This window comes from Eptesicus fuscus, chromosome 11 (genome assembly GCF_027574615.1).
Source record: "Eptesicus fuscus isolate TK198812 chromosome 11, DD_ASM_mEF_20220401, whole genome shotgun sequence".
In the NCBI taxonomy this organism is placed as follows: domain Eukaryota; kingdom Metazoa; phylum Chordata; class Mammalia; order Chiroptera; family Vespertilionidae; genus Eptesicus; species Eptesicus fuscus.
The window spans coordinates 75,523,279-75,546,064 of NC_072483.1; the positions used below are offsets into that span (position 1 = coordinate 75,523,279).

Below are 22,786 nucleotides of genomic sequence, written 5' to 3' on the forward strand. Positions count from 1 at the left end.
CTTTTGATGGTCCGCGGCAGGATGTGAGCTCGCTGCCCCAGAGGCCCCTTCTGTTCCGCAGCACAGCCATGGCGCTGCCGCTGGCTATGCGAGCTCAGCGTCCCACTGGCCCAATCAGCTACCCCGGCCACCCCGAGTCCCGCCCCCTGCACCTCCCTCTGGCCCAATCGTGGGCATAGCGGAGTGATGGTAATTTACATATTACCATTTTATTAGGTAGGATCCTGCTCCAGACCTTCCCCTGGGCATCTCTGTTGACCATAACTTTTTATAGCTACCACCCTAGTGGAAGCTACTTGTCTTTTCTTGTTGCCCTTTCCACTTGTGTTAGTTTCCTGTTGCTGTCACTGCAAATTCCTACAATTTTAGTGACTAAACACAAGGCAGATTTCTTTTCTTAGGTCAGAAGTCTCATGTGGCTCTCACCAGGCTAAAATCGTAATGTAAATATCTGTGTTTTCCGATGGTCTTAGGCTCTACAGCAGCGGTTCCCAGCTAGCAGGGTCGCCTAAGATCATCGGAAAAAACAGATATTTACATTACGATTCATTAACAGTAGCAAAATTACAGTTATGAAGTAGCATCGAAAATAATTTTGTGGTTGGGGGTCACCACAACATGAGGAACTGTATTAAAGGGTCACGGCATTAGGAAGGTTGAGAACCACTGTTTTAGAGGCTCACCTGGCTACACCCAGGGCCACCCTGAGAGTGCAGGATAATCTTCCCATCTAGATCTGTACCCTTAATCACATTACCAAGTCCTTTTTGTCATGTAAGGTAACATACAAGTTCTGGAGATTGGGACACAGACAGTTTTTGGGGGGTCATTATTCCAAACACACCATGAAGTAGCGTCTCATTTCTTGCTCTGCTTTTCTGCATTCAGTTCTCTGTATGTCAGCCATCATAATCTGACCTAAGTCAGAACTTGTCATTTCTCTGCTCCCCTACCAATAACTTCCTGGCCCACTTAAAACAAAATCCAAAGTCTTCCATGCCTACATAGCCCTGTGCGATCCCTTCTTCAGGCTTCTGCTCAAATGCCACCTCTTCAGAGAGACTTTTCCTAACTTGTCTAAAATAGCAGTTTTGGCCATACCCTTAGCTTGTTTGTCTTTCTTCCTATTATTATAAGGTAAACACTTACGTTGTTTATTCTTCTAAGTTAATGTAAAAAAAAACAACACCTTAGTATTTGACATTTTTCTAGACATAGAGAAGATTTTGATTTGTTACTCTATTATGTCAGAGGTGCTGGGAAAAACCTGGAGGTGCTGGGAAAAACCTCCCCAAAGTTCTCTAGTACCGATCTTTAAAATGGTAATGATTACTCATAATTCATGCCACAGCAGTGAATGGGTTGTGAAATACAAGAATGGCTTGAAGTTGGCATGTCATATGATATATTTGTCATACAAACATAATAGATACTATTTTGAAGGCAACTTACAAGGCATGATGTGCTTAACATAAAAAAAAGGTGATGAGGATTTCTGGGGAAGAGAGAAAATCCCTGGTGAGAAGCCTCCTTCAGGCTTTGACTTTGTAATTCATGTTATACTGTGTGTAGAGTCACATTATTACACGATCCTTCTTACTAGCTTCTCGAGAAAGTAGCAAAGGACTCAAAAGCACACTGGCGTCTGTGACATTTTAAGGTTTTAATTTCTAGAACCCCTCTTGGAGTCCGTGTTCATTTTCCCTCTGTCTGTCACCTACCACCTTTGTAATACCAGCAACATCTGACTAGATTGTCAGAATCATCTGTGAAATTATTTTATTCAAATAGTAAACTCTGGCTCAGCGGCCAGGGAAATGTTTAATATTTTTGAGAGCTCCATTCCAGATGGTTAGATTTTTTTTTTTTTTAATGACATCTGGTTGCTAAAAGAAACTTTAGGTACTTGGTCAGTTAAAAGCTTAACCTTTTGGGGTAACTTGTGATTATTGCACTTAATCGTAATGTCCTGTACTATTTTTATAAAGATGTTTATTAATAGTATCTTGGAAGTGTAAACCTGTATATCAAGGAAAAATTTCTGTTTGTTTGTGTGTTTGTTTTTGGAAAGTTAATTTATATTATTAAAGTATGCATGAATGTGTGAAGAGTCCTTTAAATGAAAGGTTAGCAATAAGAAAATTCAGTATGGCATGCATGCTTCCTTATTTTCAGCCTTTAAGGTATTACTTCAAAATATCAAATCCATTTAAAATTTCTTATAAGCCTTGGTAAATACTTTCCTCAGATGATTTTTTTTTCTTGCTGTGGTTAATAAAAAAAAGTCTCAATTATTTTTGTAAGTTGTGAGGAATCTAAAAGTGAGTGCTTATTACTCAGAAAATATTCTATTACAGAAGAAAGCAATTTAAAGAAATCAGAAGCAGAAATTAATTTATTTCTTGGAAACTTCATATTGGTTCAAGCTTACCCAGTTACTATAGATCCTATCTAATTATCATAATTTTATTTATGTGCATTACATTAAATTTACATAAAGGAGAAGGATGAAAATATGTCAAACTTTTAAGTACTTAGGGAGAGAAAGCAGGTTGGGTATTAAAAGCAGGCAGTTTGCCAACAGTGTGGTGATTGTGGGGATGAGGGGTGGGCGGAGGTGAAAGAGGGTATAGGGGAATAAATGGTGATGGAAAAAATAAAATAAAGGAACAAAAATAAGCAGTTTGTAAATCAGCTATACAGTTCAGGGAAGTCTAGGGGTGCAATTGTAACAGAAGACGTCTTTGATGATATGAAGAGGTGACATGAAAGAAAAACACCACTGTCCAACAGCCTTACAGGAGATTCTGACTTTAGTCTCTAAATTGTCACTCCATTCCTACGTGACTATTCCCATGTGACTCCTCCATTCCACACTTGTGCGTATGTTATTTTACGGGCTTCTTTAGGTGAATAGGGTTTTGTGATTACCATGCAGAGTTAGAATGAGGAAATTTTTGAGAAAGTTTTTCGTCTACTTCTTGTGTTTACTTTCATGTTGAAGGTTGGGAATGGGTGTGGTTGTGGCAGTTCATCTGCCACAAATTATTTTAGAAAATTCCTATTTGTATTTTGTCAGATTTTCCTGAACTCATTTGGAACTGACTTGAATATAGAGCAACATTTGCTAAATACATGTTACCTTGCATTAGAGATATAGAATGTATACCCCTCAGGAACTATGGAAAAATGTTTTCTATTTGAACTGGAGCATTTGATTTGAAACACATAGCATGCTTATTTTTTAGGTACGTTGAATATTAAGGTCATTTTGTTAATTTAGGAACATAAAAATATATATGTTGCATGTGGATTTGCTTTTCAGAAAACTAAGTAAGTTACCATCTTAAGATATGCTGCATTTGAATGGTGGCCCAAAACAATAAAATAAAAGCAAATGTTACTGTATTAACGGGTCTTAATGACTTCTACGTTATCAACCTACAGAGGCTGACAAGTTATTTCAGAAGAGTATAGGGGCTGGGAGTGGGTGGAGACAGATTTGTTCTCCCTAAAGAGGAGCTTCACAAAACACAGCAGTGTCATAAGTAACTTGTCAAATGTAATTTTTAAATTTATTTTTCAGAGAGAGCTCTGTTAGTTAATTTTGGAAAAAATAAGCCTTGCTTCTGCCTAGAACAGGGGTCCTCAAACTTTTTAAACAGGGGCCGGTTCACTGTCCCTCAGACCGTTGGAGGGCCAGACTATAGTTTAAAAAAAAACAACTATGAACAAATTCCTATGCACACTGCACATATCTTATTTTGAAGTAAAAAAACAAAACGGCAAAAACACCCGCATGTGGCCCGCGGGCCGTAGTTTGAGGACGCCTGGCCTAGAAAAATATCTAAATAAGGTGAAGAATATAAGCTAAGTTAATGTATTAAGGATAGAGTGACAGCCCATAAGACAGTTTTTGGCAGTCTTAACATTGGTTTTACTGAGCAGTCTTCCTGGCTTTAATTTTGTTTTAAACAATACTCAGAGACCATTTTTATGTGTGCTCAAAAGAATGTTTTTCGCAAATGAAATGACTTTAAAAACTTTGTTATGATCAGATAAATGATCTGTGGCTAGTGTCCTTTATTTGGTATTTTTGAAATGAATTTCAATATGGGTTGCTTATAGCAGAGATTTTGTACTCTGTATTTAAGGATGTACGTACCATATGAATTCCAGGACTTGGTACCTCAAATAGTTCAGAATACATACAAACCTTATTATTTGTTAACTTGTGAGCAGTATGCATAAGGGAAAATATTTGTTTCATTTTATCTTTAAAGACGCAGAATCTTTAAAAACAACAAAACTCAATATCTTATTTTTTTCCTTGATGAATTTTAATTTCTTTTTGTTTTCTTTGTCTTATACTAGGGCGACATACCTTCTGTTGCATACCTCTTACAAAACGGAAGCGACCCGAATGTTAAAGACCACGCTGGCTGGACACCATTGGTAGTTTCCTGTTTGTTTTTCATTCCCATTCTGTTTGTTTTTCCTAGTTATTAATAGTTTATAGTTATCTAGTTGTTTCTATATCATTCTCTGCCATATGTACACCCTTTTTAAATCAGAAGACATATTTTCAACAAGAGAAAATGATTATTTGACATCTAGCTCTTCAGTTGTGATAGGCACTAAATGAGCTACCTTTTGACTGACTACCTTTACATTTAAAAAACCAGTTATACCGTATTGCTGAACTTAGCAGCAAATGTGTGGAGAGCCAACATCAGGTTCCATTCTGCAGCTCTGCATGCAATTGGAAGCATTTTGTGGAGCAAAGAGAGACCAGAGGAAATGGGTGCTTTAGGAAGGTATCACCAGCAGTGATTCTTACTGAGGATCTATCTCAGCCTCACGTATATACCCCTACCCAATTCTAAATATATAGAGGCAGTAAAACTTTGCTTCATTACCATTGTTAAAGTCTCTGCTAACTACTGTTAAAATGTAGTGTGAAGAGTAGTCTGGGAAAAGAATGGCACAAATACATGGAACAAGTGCTATATGGGTTAATTATATTAGGACAGTAAGTATGTGATTTGAATATAGCCATAGCTGTGTCAACAGATGAGGTGGATGGCCTTATTTTGGGAACTGGAGAGTTACAAAAATTGGGAAATTCTTATTAAGTTAGAATGTTATAATGGCTTCTCTTTGCCAAATTTAAGGTGGGAAGGTTTAGTTAGGATCAGAGTGCTTATTGTTTCACTCTGTGGGTTTGTAGTAAAAGTTGGTGAGTGATTTTTAGATGACCTGATGCTTAATTTGGATTCCTTTATCCTAGAAATAAACTAAACCTACAGATGTTTAGTATGTACTACCTATTAGGAATTGAATAGCACACTATGCCAGAAATTTATTAGATTACAACAGAGTGGCATTGTTAGAGTTCATGAGACATAAGGAAATATTTGCATGTGAGATACCTTTGAACATTCCATTGTTACCAGTTATGTCATTCATTTAGTAAGCTCTTTTTAAGCATCTACTCCATGTCATTTCTGTTATCATTGATACTAGATGTACAGTCATCTGTAGCTTCAGCAAGTAAGAGAAGCTTGTCTTATACTCATTCACTTTATTGGGTTGTTATATACACTGAGTGGCCAGATTATTATGATCTCTGAATGCATAATAATCTGGCCACTCAGTGTATATCCTATATAATAAAAGGCTAATATGCAAATTGTCCCCTTGACCAGGAGTTCGACCAGCAGGAAAGCTGGCCAACCGCCCATGTCCCCTCCCCTGGCCAGGTTGGCCGGACCCCACCCATGCACGAATTCATGCACCGGGCCTCTAAAATATATATATGAGAATGTCCACCCACGTCCCGCGTGGTTAAGGGTTCAGGTTCAGGGTTCGGGTTCTGGAGGAGGCCGCACACAAATGAAAGAGACAAGACAAGAAAATATTAATTTGGGAACTGGGGGCCAGGCGGAAGCCCAAGAGAGGACTCTGCTTTGCTCTGGTCTTGCGATTCCTTTTATTCAGGTTTGGGATCCACCTATAGCCCTTAGGCAGGCAATTTCCAGTAACAGGCAAACTATCTTATTAGTAAGGATTTACATGAGACTAAAAGGTGGAAGTCCTTTTGTCTCCACCAGACAGTGGGTGTATGGTTTTGACCCTTGCCTGAGCCTCAAGGTTGACCAGCCTTCTGGACTCCTTGTCCACCCCTTTCTTCTAGTGAAGGCAATGGGCAGCTTCCAACATACACACACACACACACACACACACACACACACACACCACACACACTCACACACAGTGGCCAGATTATTATGCATTCAGTGATAATAATAATCTGGCCACTCAGTGTATATGTGTGGGTACACCACTTAGCTTATGGCTAAGCATCTAATTTAATGAATTCTGTTCAGCCTTAGAGAATTTCAAATTTTATGCATGATTTGGTTGTTAAATACTTTCTAAGTTTTTTTTTTTTTCTTGTTTTAAATTTCTTATTGTAGAATAATTTAGGAGCTATAATTGGTTTAAAGCTACATTTTCTTTTAAAATGAGAGCACTTGACCTCAGGCTTCTTTCATGAATTGCACAGATCTTGATCACCATGTATCTTATCACAAAGATTATGAGTAGTGGCTTTTACTCTGTCAACAAATTATGGCCTGTTGTATGAGTGTTTAGGTAAGAACCAGTTTGCTGACTGAGGTTCATATTTATTTTTCTAAAGTGTGGTTTTATTATGGTATTGCTCTTCCTCATCACTCTTTTCCTTTTCTTTTTTCAAAATCAGCATGAAGCCTGCAGTCATGGGCACCTGAATGTAGTGGAATTGTTACTCCAGCACAAGGCTTTGGTGAACACCCCTGGGTATCAGAACGACTCACCACTCCACGATGCGGCCAAGAATGGGCACATGGATATAGTTAAGCTGTTACTGTCCCATGGAGCTTCCAGGAACGCTGTGTAAGTAGTTCAACGTGCAGACTTTTTTTCATTGACTTGTATTCCTAAATCACGGTCTATCAGGAAGCAGACTTTTTTAATCCAGTTGATGGCTCTCTTCTCTTTCACAATTAGAGTTAGATATGACCATTAAATTCTGGATTTAAAATCATCATTCATGCCCTTTTTCTTTATGAGACATACTTGAGGGATATATGCTCTTTTAATTCAGAAATAGTTGTCCAATTTATTTTGGAAGCTGTGACTTCCTGTACAAATTCAATTGGTTTTTATATTCTTTGGATTGATTAATACTTATTATTAGGAAAAGAATTAGAAGCATAGAAATAACTATTATATGCTTACCAGTATTTTCAAATTGTTTTAAATATTCTATTCCTTTCCTGTTCTTTTGTGTTTTTTTTTTTCCTTTCTGTATATTTAATATAACAACAGTTAAGAATTCAGATGTTAGGCAAGGGCTGTCACACTATTTCTAAGATTTTTCACATCATTCAGTTGAAGCTCTGGGTAAATTGTTTTGCAGGATCAGGGCAGAGATGCCTTAGTGAGTGCTGGCCGCTACATTTACAATTGTCATTGTAAAGACTGTCAAGCAAATGCTGTGTGTGGATTTTATATCTTTAATCTATAACTTGGTTCATGTCTCCATATATATTCTTTTACTCTTTTCAGTTAATGAGGTAGTTGAAATGGAAATGTTTCTCTGTGTCCCTATTTCTTCGGTAGGTTTGGAAGGAACACACAAAGGTCAGACTTACTCAGGTTACAGAGGCAAATAAGAATTACAAAATGCAGAGCTAATAGGTTATAATTTTTATAGGTAACCAAATGACACAGATTACTAATACAAGAGTACTTTGGTGCTTTTAGTTTCAGTAAATGTGTCTAATATCCTTTCTTTCCCATAGTATGTGATAAAATACTTGGGGCAAACTCAGGGGATGAATATTCTTTCTTATTTTTTTCTTTACACACACACATACATACACACTTTACGTTAGGTCTGTATATAGATATGAGATATGGACCTAATAGATATGACCCTCCTGTGGATGTAACAAGCCACTTAATAAAGCAAATAGTTGCTTGGGTCAGGTGAAATAGAATAGTTTCTATCCTTGGCTTCTTAAATCAGCCATGACTACTTTAATGAATGGGGCACTGGTCGGGGCGTTAGGGAATCCAGGTTCTGTTTGTGACTCCATTATTGACTTTATAGCCTCAGGCAGGTTAATTTCTGTGCCTTGTGTCCTCACCTATAAAACATGGGTGATGCCTGTTACTTTTCTATGTCTTCAGAGCAAAGTGAGGATTAATGAGCCCAAGCACAGAGCCTGTGTTGTGGCTCATACACCACGAGTCTTCACTGCACTGTGAAGCTTATTAATATCCAAGGTTTGGGCATGAGACAGTGAATGAATCTGTCTTCACAGGTGCCTTCTCAGGTCGACATTTACCTGGTAAAGTGGCAGATTTAGGTATATCTAAAGCCCAGCACTGTCAACAGACCGTTTTGCAGTGCGGGAAATGCTCTATAGCTGTGCAGGGTACTCAGTAGCCACTAGCCATCTGTTGCTATTGAACATTTGAAATGTAGTTATTGCTACTGTGGAACTAACTTTTAACATGAATTTTATTTTAATTAATTTAAATAGTCATATGTGCCAACTGGCCACCGTGTTGGACGTTGGTTGATACGGTTCGGATGGTGGGGAAGGAGGGTTTATTTGGTAGGAGAGGTTGGGAATGATGTTGGATAAAGGGTAGTAAGACAATTATAGGGCAAATGCAGGGGTTGATTTAGTCTAGGGCAGTGACCGGCAAACTCATTAGTCAACAAAGCCAAATATCAACAGTACAATGATTGAAATTTCTTTTGAGAGCCAATTTTTTTAAACTTAAACTTCTTTTAATGCCACTTCTTCAAAATAGACTTGCCCATGCCTTGGTATTTTGTGGAAGAGGCACAAAGGGGCCAAAGAGCCGCATGTGGCTCGCGAGCCGCAGTTTGCCGACCACGGGTCTAGGGTTTAATAATGTGGTAGCTGTTTCTAAACGTTGTTGTTCCTTCTGTTCCAGACTGTTAGTCATCACACTTAAGTATTTTCTTCTTTCTGTTTTATTTCATAGTAGTTGTTGTTCACCTATTTGGCTTCACTATTTTCTGGTCTTTTTCTTTTCAGATTGCTTTTTGTTTTACAGCCCAAGAGCTTTCAAAAAATAAAAGCTTGGCCGCCAAATTACTTATTTGCTTAAAACACTTCACTGGCACTTCTTAATGTTTTTAAAATAAAAGTCAAACTTCACAACATGGTTTCCAAGTCCCTGGACGGTCTGACACTACTTACCTCTTCAGCCTTGTCTTTCTACTCTTCCTCCTTCACACATTTTTTTTTGCAGTGACCTTTTAAAACTTTTTATTTCCTTAAAATGTGCTAGACTGTTTTGTCTTCTAGCCTTTAAATTGACTTTCCCTTTGTCTAGAATACTCATTTTTGGTGGCTAATTTCTCATCTCAGTTAGCATTTCCTTTTGCCTGCCTCTCTTGATTCCTTTGTCTATATATGGCATTTCCTTCCAGTCATAGAACTTAAGTAGTAGTATCTTTGCTTGATATTATCTTCTTACTAGAGGCCCGGCACACGAAATTTGTGAACAGGTAGGGTCCCTAGGCCTGGCCTGCGATCAGGGCTGGTCTTCCCCGGCTGCCGCCTGTGTCCTCTGCCACCCACCCTTGGCTCTCCATTCCCCATTGGGTGATCGGAGCCTGCTGGCTCAGGGGAGGGACCAAGGGGTTGGCTGTTCCAGCCCACTCACTGGCCCCGCCCCATGGCCCTGCCCCATGACCCCGCCCCCCACCGCCAGTCGCCCTCTGTGTGTGGGGCAATTGGAGCCCTGCTTGCTTGCACCCACCTTGGCCTGGTGCCACCCGCGTCTGCTGCCACCCACCCCCCAGTTCCTCGTTCTCCTTCAGGTGATCGGAGCCTGCTGGCCCGAGGGAGGGACTGAGAGGTTGGTCACCTTCTGTGTTGAGCGTCTGCCCCCTGGTGGTCAGTGCATGTCATAGTGACCAGTCGTTCTGCCATCGGGTCGATTTGCATATTATGCTTTTATATATATATATATATATATATATATATAGAGAGAGAGAGAGAGAGAGAGAGAGAGAGAGAGAGAGAGAGAGAGATTTGTTTGTACAGCCTCTGTCTGAGGTATCATGCCTGCTGTCCCAGGCCCTGACAATTGCCTAACGTAGTCTGTACCCACATGTATTTGTGGAGTGAATTAGTATGTGTGTGAATGCATAAAAAGATGGTATATTTTGAACTGTCTTTTATAAAGGGTAAGATAGGATTTGTCTTTTTCTTCTCCCAGTTTCACTGTAAATGTGAAGAGAATGTCTAAAACCAAGTTTCCATTGGCAGCACCTTTGCTAAGGTGGTAGAACTGGCTCCTGGTAGAAGTTAGGGTAAGTGATGTGTGTTCACTGGTAGAATCTTAGTCTCTCGCCCAGTTGGGCTTTCATAGTGTGTTACCTCTAGTGGGATCATGGCTACCCAAGGTAATTCCTATAGTCTTGACACCTTTAAGGTCTACCTTTCTACCATTGTTCTTTATATTGTCTTTCCTGAGTAAAGTACTGACCAGCTAGGGTAGATGAAATTTATTCCTGTACTTTCTTCCTTTTCTAAAGGGGAGCATAGGAAGTGGGGGGCATGGGGAGTATATGGAGTCCTTACTACTCTTTTTTTTGCCTAAAGCTTTTATTTCTTTTAAGCCATTAATATCTTGGAATCTGGAATCTGATTTGACAAACATGTTTTCCCTCTGCTTATTACTCTTGATGGAACTCTTTTCTCAATAACCAGGAATAGACTCTTGACATGGCTTGCTTTATTCTCATTATTCTTTTTAAAAATATATATATCTTATTGATTTTTTACAGAGAGGAAGGGAGAGGGATAGAGAGCTAGAAACATCGATGAGAGAGAAACATCGACCAGCTGCCTCCCGCACACCCTCTACTGGGGATGTGCCCGCAACCAATGTACATGCTCTTGACCGGAATCGAACCTGGGACCTTTCAGTCCGCAGACCGATGCTCTATCCACTGAGCCAAACTGGTCTTGGCTCATTATTCTTATTGACTGTAAACCTACTGTTACTATTAAAATCAATCTATAATAATAAAAGCATAATATGCTAATTAGACTGGACGACCTTCCGGAAGAAGCCGGGGCAGTGAGGGAAGCCCTGGTCCTGGGTGCCAGAGGGAAGCTGTTGCCGGCAGCCAGGGGAAGGAAGGCCTACTCTTGCACAAATTTCGTGCATCGGGCATCTAGTATTAAAATAAAGATCTTTCTTCCAATTATATTATTATTTTATAAGGAGACTGTATTTTATTTTATTAAATAACTAGAGGCCCGGTGCACGAAGATTTGTGCAAGAATGGGCCTTCCTTCCCCTGGCTGCCAGCACTGCCTTCACTCTGGCCAGAGCAGCCTTTCTGCTCCGGCCTGGAGCCGCCTTTCTGCTCTGGCCTGGAGCCCTTTCTGCCTTCCCACGCTGCCCAGAGGCCCAGAGCAGCTCGGGTTGTGGGGAACACCTGCGTCGTCACCATGGCGACAGTGCAAGTGTCCCGCCCGGCCGCTCGGCACCTGCATATACAAATTAATCCACCATCTTTGTTGGGTTAATTTGCATACTCACTCCTGATTGGCTGGTGGGCGTCGTGATGGTATGGTCAATTAGCATGTTACTGTTTTATTAGGTAGATTCTCAGCTTATATTGAGATGATCTTAACATTTTTTTTCTTTTGATTTCATTGATAAAATTTTAAATATTAAACCATGTTGCACTCCTGGGATAAACTTGATTTGCTGTGCTGTGTTATTCTTTGAACCAGCACTTTACATTAGTTTGTTAGGGTTTTATTTAGACTTTTGCATCTGTAATTAGAGATAGAATGATTTGTGGTTTTATCTTTAATTTTTTGCCTTCATATTTTGATATGAAATTTATGCTCATAGCTTTTTTAAGATATTAGGATGCTTTCCACCTTCTCTGGTAGAAGATAAATGGAGTATCTTACAGAAATAAACTCCTACCCCCCCACCTGGTACATCATTTACCTATCTTGATAACTTGCATATTATATAATACTAGAGGCCTGATGCACAAAATTTGTGCAAAGTAGGCCTTCCTTCCCCTGGCTGCTGGCACTGGCTTCCCTCTGGCACCCAGGACCCCGGGCTGGCTTCCCTCCGGCCCCGGCTTTGTCCAGATGGATGCCCGGTCTAATTAGCATATTACCCTTTTATTATTATAGATTTGGGGAGTGCTCTAATTTTGTTACTAGTGGTTATTATCATTGTGAACTGCTAATATATTAATAGTAGACTACAGATACTTAAAGACCAGGTGGATTTTTTGTTATTCTTTAAATTTTTCCTTAAATGGTCCTTGTAGACTATAAAAACAAAATTTACCCATTTTTGCAGTTTAACCCGAGGCTGTGTTTTTCAGGAGGATGCCCAGGAGTTTCCTTTCACTGATGCTTAGCAGAGGGCACACCAGTGAGACAGGGTTTGCGAGGAAGCACTGTCCCTAGTCTATTTCCCATAGGTATATCAGTATTCAAACCCATAAAGCTTCAAGCCTTCCTGTATATATTTTTTAGGCAAATGTTGTGATAGTTTCTGTGTACTGAATGCTAAAAAGAACTTCGTTTCTACATATTTCAGGGCCCTATGAGCTAAAGTAGGCCTCTGGGCCAGCATTATGTCCATTGATTCTCACTGCACTATAGACACAAGGAAGTGATGGTTGATGGATTTCCTGTGAGAGCATGTTTGATAAAAGACCTATGTCCTCACACCAGCTGTGGATTCATTCTTCTTACTCAACGTTGGGTATATTTTTGATTGATTTTACACCTTTTCTGTTACTGTAGAATTTTATTAGAATTATTTTAATTGGGGATAAGCAAACTTATAGAGAGGTGTAAAGATTTTTGTAGCTTAGCCTTGTGTGAGAAAAGAACACCAAGACAAAATCCAATCTTAGAGTTTTTCTTTAATGTGTTTAGAAGAGAGAAAGGGCTAAAGGGCCTACGTTAGAAAGTTCTGTATCTGTTATGTTTTGTTGTTAAATTGCATGCATGATGCTAATATCACATGACTTTAAATATTGGAGGAAAGCTCAAGAACTATCTTCTCAGTAGTAATTTATAAAACATAAAGATTACTGAGAGCCTTTTTGTGGCCCAGGAAGTGGGGAGAGTCAACTCAGTAATATAGTTAGGCATTGAATGGTTATGGAAGGCCAGGCCTAGGGAAAGGAAGAATGGAACATTCTCTACTGCAAAGCCAAGTGAAGTGGAAAGCATCTTATTGAATACCAGTGGAGGGAAATCTTGAAACCTTATAAGGCAAGTCATGATATCTAGGAATTAACCATATACAGTGTTAATTTAAAATACTGACACTTTATTTGCCAACTTCATGATTTAATTGAAAAGATCTGGGACTTCCATAGGTTCGCCAACTGTATTTTTCCCATAGAGGCTATGATCTTCAACAATGAATTTTCCTACTGCAAGGTTTTGGGGCCTTAAATCATTATGATTATGGAGGAAATATGTATATAGTAGAAGGCCATATATCTACTTGAGACTTTACCTTTTGCTTTAATTTTAATATTCTAACACCTTACTGATTTTTCTTAAAGTTCCATTTTACTTAGAGTACTTTATTATGTGCTTTGAACTTTTGCTGTGCAAACTTTGGCATATTTTTAAGTGCATCTTAAATTTGAATTTAGTTTTAATTCCTTTAATTCTGAACTTTTATTTTCATGACAGATTTACCTCTAGTGCGCTAAAATAAGAGTCCATTTTTCAAGAGGGAAGATGAATTCTATTTTAACCTCAGATAATGAGAAAAGGGTTCATATCTTCTGTACTTTGTTGCCTGAGAATATTTCTGTTGGTAACTGTTCAGAACTTCATTGACGGTCCTTCCTCCCCACTGCCTTCTTTACACTGTGTCCCTGGTGGGAGCCTAAGACAAGAGCTCGTCAGTCACATCAGAACCATTCTGAGTGCATGGAGAATAGCAGATGCTTTTTTACAGAAATGTAGTTTAGGATTTGGAACTTGATCTGCCATTAGCAGAGTTTTCTTTGGAAGGGTGTAGAATTCTTAATTAGAAAATATTATATGGACCATTGCTCCTTTCAATTGCCCTACCGAATTTTTTAAAAATTAATTTCCTACAACAGATAATTTATGTTTTATAGCTTAAAACAACAACATGTTGCTCTTTTGAATTTCTATGCTTTTTCCCTGCTTCATAGCAAGTCAAGTGACTTGAAAAATTAGAACCTATGTGCTTGCAATTTCCTGGTTTTTCATAACGATTTTATTCGTGGACTATCTCCTGTCAGTTGTGATAGGTTTAGCATCAGTAAAAATGCCTTTTTGCTTATGTGTGTTTATGATTGAGTGACCTGTATGTGCCAAGTGTAAGTTTAAATGTGCCCAAATCTCCCTCCCCCCTTTTAATAGTGGTGTAGCTCATCACAGGTACAGTTGTAGGCAGGTGCCTAATATATCATTCTTGAGGGGAAAGGGTATTACAGGGTTATACTATGTTCTGAAAACCTCTTTTGGGGTAAACCTTTAAACATTGTGGTTTAACCATTGGATAAGTATTTCTTTTTCATCAGTCTTAGTGATAAAATAGAATACTAGTAGAGAAAAAGTATTTTCAGGGTAAACTAGTACATACTGTGTGTCTTTAGATTTGCACAGGAAAATGAATATCTATTCCGATATTCATGTTATTAAGAAAACAGGCTACTCTACTTTTCCTTGGTAAACCTCCAACATATCAGTACAAAGCACATATGAAGTGCATTATAAAGTTGGGGAAAATGAAGATAAGGGTCCTGTCTTCATTCTGTATCTGTCTTCCAAAAAGGCAAATCTAATCATCTTAATAGCTAGCAATCATTGAGCTTTTACTATCTGCTAGGCACTGTTTTGTGTGCTTTTGGTGTATGGATTCATTTGGTCTTCACAACAATCCTATAAAGTGGTAGGTTGTATTATTGTTCCCATTTTACAGATGAGGAAATGGGCACAATAAGGTTAAGTAATTCTTCTAAAGTCACACAACTGTTGAGTGGCAAAGCTAGAATCTAAATTCAGGCCATCTGATTCTGCGACCCCAGCTCTATCTACCATACTCTATTGATGCCATCTCTTCTGCTTACAACCATTAAGAGAGCTGGCTATTCACGGTTTCTTGGTGTCCTTAGGATAAAGTCCAACTCTAATACCACCCTTTTGTTCTCACTTAATCTGGCCACAGCTTACATTTCCAGAGCACCCCTTTCTCATGTGCATTCTCTTTATCTCTGTCTCGCTTTGTGTGCCTTACTTACTCTCTATCCCTTTTCTTTTTCTGTCTTCTTGCTCTTCTCTTTCTTTTTTTGTTGTTCTAATTTGCCGCACTAGCTCTCTTCAGTGCCTTTGCACACACTTTCCTCTCTCCTGGAATACTGGTATTCTACTTCTCTATCCCCTTCTTTTCCTTCTTTCACGTCTAGGAAGTTTTACCAGTTTTAAGTCCTTCCTATTTGCTTCCCTCTGCTTTGTCCCACCGAGCTCTGTGAGGACAGAAGCTCACTGGTTCTTTAGTGACTGAAAGAGTTCTTAGAGTTTCTCATTGAATGAGTATTTGCCAAGCTGATTACCAAATGATATTCATAACCCCCATGTTTATATACATGTGCTCATTCTGTGTGTATTAAGTAAATAATGATTAAATGATTATTGCTAGTTCTGGTAGATGTATGTTATGTGTATGTATATTCAATATATAGCCATTTTTACATTGAATCTATTAACTTATATCAGTAGCAATGATTCTCCAATATTTCTTAGTAGCTTTCGATGGCAAAAAGCAATAACTTAGGAACACTTAGATTTCTGCGAAGACTTTGAAGTAAGTTTAAAATCTTCAATCACTAAAAGCTTTATATGAAATATATTTTCAAGATTATGATGGGAAATAACAGCTAAAGGAATAGAGCAAGAAGACATTAGAGGAAAAAAACTGGTAAAATTTTCCAATGTACTGTGTTGTGAAGGAACAGAAAAAAAATCAGAATCAAAGTGGTATCTTCTTGGTTAGTGATTCTGTAATGTTTCAATAACCAGAAAAATACATTTTTAGGGTTTAATATAGATAAAGCATATTATCTGTGTAATCATTTTAATCATTTGGAATTCACTGAATTCTGAGAGGCTTCCTCTGAAAGGGCATTAAGAGAACTGAACTGTCAGAAGTGGTGCATATGACAGGTGTTAATAGACTATCATGCACTACATGTAAAATCAACAGTGAAGATGCTGACGTTTTTCCACATTCTGAGCACAGCCTTCATTATACTGGTGTTACATTGGCCCATAGACCTTAACTAGTCGACGCCTGTGCCTTTCCATTTTCACAGCTACATGCTGTCTTTGTCTCTAATGTCCATTGCTTCATGCCTGATTATTTCATCAATTTTCCATATCGTATTTGGCTCCTACACATGAGCGTGCAGTGATTAGACTCTTCAGCCTTGATGGAAGGCTTTCTTCCATTAATTCCATTCATTTCAGCAGTCATGTTGCTTATTCCCTCCACATGCCCTTCACATTCATCCACTAAATTCCAGTTTCTAGTCCTGGGTTTAAGGCCATTTAATTTGCTAATGTGTGTTCTTTACCTTTTTTGGAACACATTTCATATTTCACCTCATTACTTGTGCTTTGGTTTATACTTTGTCAGTTGTATACTTATCTGTTGAATGAATATATCTCCTTTAAGATTACAGGCAAGGACAATATTTTTTTAAGTTTTACATATCTCTCCAAAATACCTAGTTTACATGTTAGGTTTTAGGTTAAAGTATGTTAGAAAATAGAAAATATGTTATATTTAAGAACATTTCGAAAAAATTCAGTCTGAAAGCTCCCTTAGGAACTCATTCTAATGAAATTATTGATGTTTAGCCTGAGTCCATGGTGTTGTGGCAGATCTAAAAAAAAATATATCTTCCCTATGTAGTAATGGAGAATAACAGATTTATCACGGTCTTCAATTAAAAAACAATCACATTGGTAGTCCCTGTGTGACATGTGACTTTTCCTCCTTGTGTTAGCTATTTTTTTAAAAAGAATAAATTTAATTATGAACATTTTAAACTGATTTTTCACTCAAATCAAAGTAAGCAAAGTGTTAGCTCATTCAAATATATCAATATGGAAGAAAAAAGGTTTTATGACTTTTTTGTGCCCCTATAATAAAAAGGAGAAATTGTGCATATGTTCTGCCTTCTCTTGCTCTAGTTTATGAAGTTGCCATTTAAAATCTTGTGTCTAATTCCAAGTTACAGTGGTCCACAACATCACAGAAACATGAGGATTTAATAGGCTCCATCTCCCATGATGCAGAGGTTTAACCGATTACAGGTGTACCGGTTAATAATGCGGATTTTGTAATCAAAGAAAACACGATAATTTCAAGAGAAACATCAAAGTGCTTTATTCAAAGTAATATCCATTGCTAGCTACACATTTCCCCCATCTTTCAGGTAATTTGTGGATACCATCCCAATAGAACTTTTCTTGTTTTGAGGCAAACCAGAGACCCAATTTTCCACTTCTTCGTATGTTTTGAAGTGCTGCTTAGAAAGTGCGTGTGCCATTGATCGGAACAAGTGATAATCTGAAGGAGCAAGGTCTGGTGAATATGGCGGGTGGGTTAATACCAGGCAAGATCTTTTAATGTGTCTTTAACTGGTTTTGAAGTGTGTGATGGTGCGTCATCATGAAGCAAAATTACTTTGAGATGTCTTCTGGCACATTCTGGTCATTTCACAATCAAAGCATGGTTCAAATTGATTATTTGTTGTTGGTAGCAATCAGTATTAACGGTTTCACCTTTTTTTAGAGGCTCATAATACACCACACCTTCCTGATCCCACCAAACACAGAGCATTGTCTTCTTTCCGAAGTGATTTGGCCTTGCAGTCGATATTGATGGTTGACCTGGATCAACCCATGATTTTGTGTATTTGGGATTCTCAAAATAAATCCACTTTTCATCACCAGTCACAATTCAATGCAAAAAAGACTTTCTTTCGTGCCGTTGAAGCAACATTTTACTGATGACTTTTCAGTTTTCCATTTGTCTTTCGTTCAGTTGATGTGGCACCCATTTTCCTTCCTTTAAAATCTTTCCCATTGCTTGTAAATAATTGGAAATTGTTTGCTGAGCAACGTTTAATCTTTCTGCAAGTTGTTTTTGAGTTTGACAGGCATCTTCAATAATGCTTGTAATTGTTGGTCTTCAAACTTTTTCGGTTGACCTGGATGTTCTTTGTCTTTCACATAGAAATCATCACTTTTAAAGTGTTTAAACCAGTGTTCACAGGTATCTTGAGATGGAGCATGTTCACCAAAAGCTTCCCAAAGTATACAATAGCTTTTTCTTCAAAATAAAGTAATGAATTAAAACTTCCCACAAATGCTCTTTTTATGGCACGAAATGTGACATTTTTAAGCGTAAAAATATCTATGATGTTAACACCTTCAGAAAATTTGACATGTGAAGTTTTGAAGCTTGCTGTCAATACAACAAAATAGCATACATATCAAATTGCATATATATCAACATATGTGTAACTCCATCTATTGAAAAAATCCGCATTATTAACCGGTACACCTGGTATCTCTCAAACTGGCATTTGTAATGTGCCATTCTCTAGTTCACTAACAATACAGGAAGGCTAAGGGGCTAGTGAATTGTGTATAAGTAGAAACCAATCACAATCTAAGTAGAGTAACCACAGTGTTTAAAGACCAGATGAGATAGTAAGCTTTGTGTAAAGGAGTGTAAATATAAATTAGACTCCTGCTAGTCATTAATGAAGCAGTTCTTCAGACAGTAAAAGCATCTTATGAGACCATTGTTTTATTTGTTAGTATTTGGTTTAAAGTACTCATTAGCTGATGGTCAGGTACTTTGGGAAGTACTTTCATTAACATTTTTTTCATGTTGTTACTGTGGACTTGATTTGTATTCATGTAAAGTAAGTATGCTGCAGTTATGCATTCAAGTGCACGTGATTGGCTCTTACATTTTATTTCTTTGAAGTCAAATTCTACATTTGTCTTTGTTAAAAAGTCTTTATGTGTGCAGTGATGTTTTTTGATGGCATATACTGTGACTTTTTTTGTTTTTATTCATTTTTGCACTTGGTGATTTAAGACCTGGAATGTTGGTTTTTGAACTCTGATTTCTATTTTTTGATTATCATACTTACAGCGTATGTCTGTGAAGTGATAGTTGACATGTGGGCATAATAATTTAGGGAATGCAATTGAGAAGTATCAAGTGTAGTGATGAGATCAGCTACTTTTGAAATAAGCTGAGATTGTCTGCTCTAACTACATGGGAATTTGTGAAGACCCAAATTCCAGGACAGAGATGTGTGTCACTTTGTTGTAAATCAGAAAGCTGAAGTGCAATTAATAGTAGTATACCTCATCTGGAAGAAGACTGTTGACAGAGAGAGGTCACACATACCTAAACCTTGGGCACAAAGGGGACTCTGAAAATACAAATCTATCAGTGTTTACCTGGCACTGTCCCAATAAGGAATAGTGACTAAACCCAATAGTCATGGATAGCAGTCATTAGAGAAACACTTTTTTCTTAATTCATTTTCTTTTTTCCCCCCTTCTGTGCCATCAAAACAACTTTCTCTAAGGTCTTTAATGACTTGTCCCTGAACCCAATAGATGCTTCTGTCTCTTATCTGTGTGTCTCTCATCCAAGTGCCCTCCATTCAATATCAGAGGTGACCCCCACCTCCTCCCTCTCCCCCTAATGTTTCACTGTTTCCTTCCGGGTCTTTTTCTACACATTCAATACAGTTGTAAAATCTGGTATTATACCGGGTTTATCATTTTATATCCTGTATAACATATTGCATTTTCATGTGAACTTTAGTGGCTGTTACATGGATATATGATAATCTTAAAAACCATAAAATATGCCCTGGCCAGTATGGCTCATTGTTGTCGTCCCATACACCGAAAGGTTGCAGGTTTGATTCCTGGTCAGGGCACATGCCTGGGTTGTGGGCTTCATCCCCAATAGGGGCGTGCAGAAGGCAGCTGATCAATGTTCCTCTCTGACATCAATGTTTCTCTCTCCCTCCCTTGATCTCTCTCTAAAAATCAATAAAAATATTTTTAAAAAAACTATAAAAGATAACAAGAGAAATGCTCATTTAGAAAACTTCTGCCATGGTGTAGTATATTAAAATAATTTTGAAATCGTATGTAAGGAAGTGGGATAGTAGACAAGAGTTGTATAATTTTTAGAATTTACTAATAAATGAAAGACTAATGATGGGCAATAATGAATATTACTGTTGATGAACAAGAAAAACATGACCTTAAGCCAAGTCATTGAACCTTTCTGTCTGTTTCCTCATCTTTCAAACAGCAGTTGTACTGGTTCTGTGTGTATAAGGTCTCCTCCAGTGTGATATTCTGTGACCTGTGAATTAGGTAGCACATGTTGAGAAGTCTGCTTGTTCTCTGAACCATTCCAGTGTGTTCTGTGATGGTGTGGTTATTACAGAGAGTAGTGTACATACCTATTAAAGTTAACTTTAAAAGTCACTACTTTAAGTTGTTTGTCATATGGCATTGGTTTTCCTTCTAGTGGACCCAACTACCTATCCTGTGAATTTATTTGATTTCTGTTTTCTGTGTTTATTTATATAGATGATAGAGCCTATAATTGCTACAGTAAATTATTTTTATTTGCATTTGGAAACATCTCACACATAGTGATTAATGATTTAAAATATTAATATGAACACAAGAATACAGAGTTGTGAAAAAAATGCATGTGTAAGTAACAATTTGTTCAACTAAAAATACCCCCTGTGATTGCCTGGTGTCAAATTGAAGTTTCACCTCTTTTTTTCCGTTGAATTCAGCTGCTTGTGTATACTTGATCCTTATGCTTTATGTGAATTCTGAGTCATTTCTTTAGTAAAAATAATGTATTAAGGAAGTTGAAAAAATTATTTTGCTGTTTCTTTAGTTAAGAATCAAATCACATATTTTATGTACTTAACCCATTTGTACCTTTTTTACCAGTAACATATTTGGTCTGCGACCTGTGGATTATGCAGACAGGGAGACTATGAAATCGCTATTGCTGCCGCCAGAGAAGAATGAATCATCATCCACTCGCCATTGCTCAGTAGTAAGTGTGGATTTAGCTTTGGGAAATTTATATCTTTTACTGAAATTGGTTATGAAAGAAGCATAATTAAAAAATTTCCAGCTAGCAAATTGCTTTCATTCATGAAACAATTATTGAGCACTTCCTGTGTATTAGCTCTTGTGAATCTGAAGACATAATTGGAATAAATGTATCAACAAATATTTGTTGAAACCCCCCTCTATATTTATCCGTAGTGAACATGACTGATAGAACTCTTATTCTCAAGGAGCTTACATTTTAGTGGGAGATAGGAAACATTGTAACTGTGTAAGCTAATCTAAATAAAATAGTCTAAATAAAATAATCCACCAACATTGCCCACTGCAATCAGCTATACAAAATGAGTGTGGCAGTCCCAATAAAAGGAACCGCTGCTCAGAGGCAAGGAAGCATACAGACCTTGGAAATCTGAGAAATTAGAGTTTAGTGTGAGAGGACATAAGGTATATAAAAGAGGAATTGACAGTGAAGAGCTAGGTTGCGATCAGATTGTGAAAAGCCTTGAATTCCCTGTGGAGGAGTTTTGACTTTTATTTCCCTGGTTAGTGGGGCACCTTCAGTGTGCTTTTAATCGAGTGGGACTGCAGAGGGTGGGCCGGAGTGGGGTAAGACTGGAGAAGGTGAGGAAGCTGTTGTGGTGGAGCCCAGGTGTGCAGTGGTCAGGACGAACTGCAGGTGGCGGTAGTGAGGTGGGATGGGGAGGAGAAGAGCCTTTTAGAGAGATGGATGGTGGACTCCCTATATTTAGCAACTGCTCAGATAGGGGAGATAAGAAAAAGGGCTATGTTGACATCTAGGACCATTAGAGAAGACTTCTTGTCTAGTAAGGGCAGTGGTAATGAACTGGAAGAGAACCTAGAAATCAGGTTAATTTCCTCATTTTAGGAATGAGAAAGTTGAGACCTAGAAAGGTTGTGATTTGCCCTGAGTTAATCAGCTGAAAAATTTTTTTTGAATGGATCCGTTAGAACACAAATTATTAGGTCAGTGCTCATTCAGTCTCAGCATACTTAACAACTATAAATTGGTGCTTATTTTACTCATTTGAACTTGAACTCTTCTGGCAGGACATAGCATAACTAAGTTGTCATTTGCCAATGTTCCTTTTATGTAAAAGCCAGAGAAATATTATTTTAAATGTGTCAAAAATAAAGATATCTTTATGAAATTCTTTGAGTCTGAGGATATTAATGCCCTTCAGAAAAAAGCAACGTGATTATCCTCCTCTCAGTTCAACTATCCTATTACTATTGTGTTTTTTCTTAAATCTAGGAAACCTATACTTTCTGCGTGTCACATGGACATAACCAGTGAATATCATTATTTACTATCTTAATGGTAGATACTTGATAGTAATGGTAGATACCGTAACCAATGATAAGTTCTAAGTTGAAAGGGATTTTTCTTTATGTGCAATCTTAAAAGCTAAGCTCTGGGATCTGCCTTTCTCCAGTCATACCAGACTCCCTTCACTCAT

General features: G+C 37.9%; 1 protein-coding gene across 1 annotated transcript in view; it reads left to right on the forward strand.

Moving 5' to 3' along the window:
* The window catches only part of BARD1 (BRCA1 associated RING domain 1), a 66,699-nt gene that overhangs the window by 24,926 nt on the left and 18,987 nt on the right, over nucleotides 1-22,786 (forward strand). The window contains exons 5-7 of the mRNA XM_028151075.2: nucleotides 4,375-4,455; nucleotides 6,767-6,939; nucleotides 21,180-21,288. Coding sequence (XP_028006876.2) covers nucleotides 4,375-4,455; nucleotides 6,767-6,939; nucleotides 21,180-21,288 — 363 coding nt within the window. The remainder of the gene's footprint in view (nucleotides 1-4,374; nucleotides 4,456-6,766; nucleotides 6,940-21,179; nucleotides 21,289-22,786) is intronic.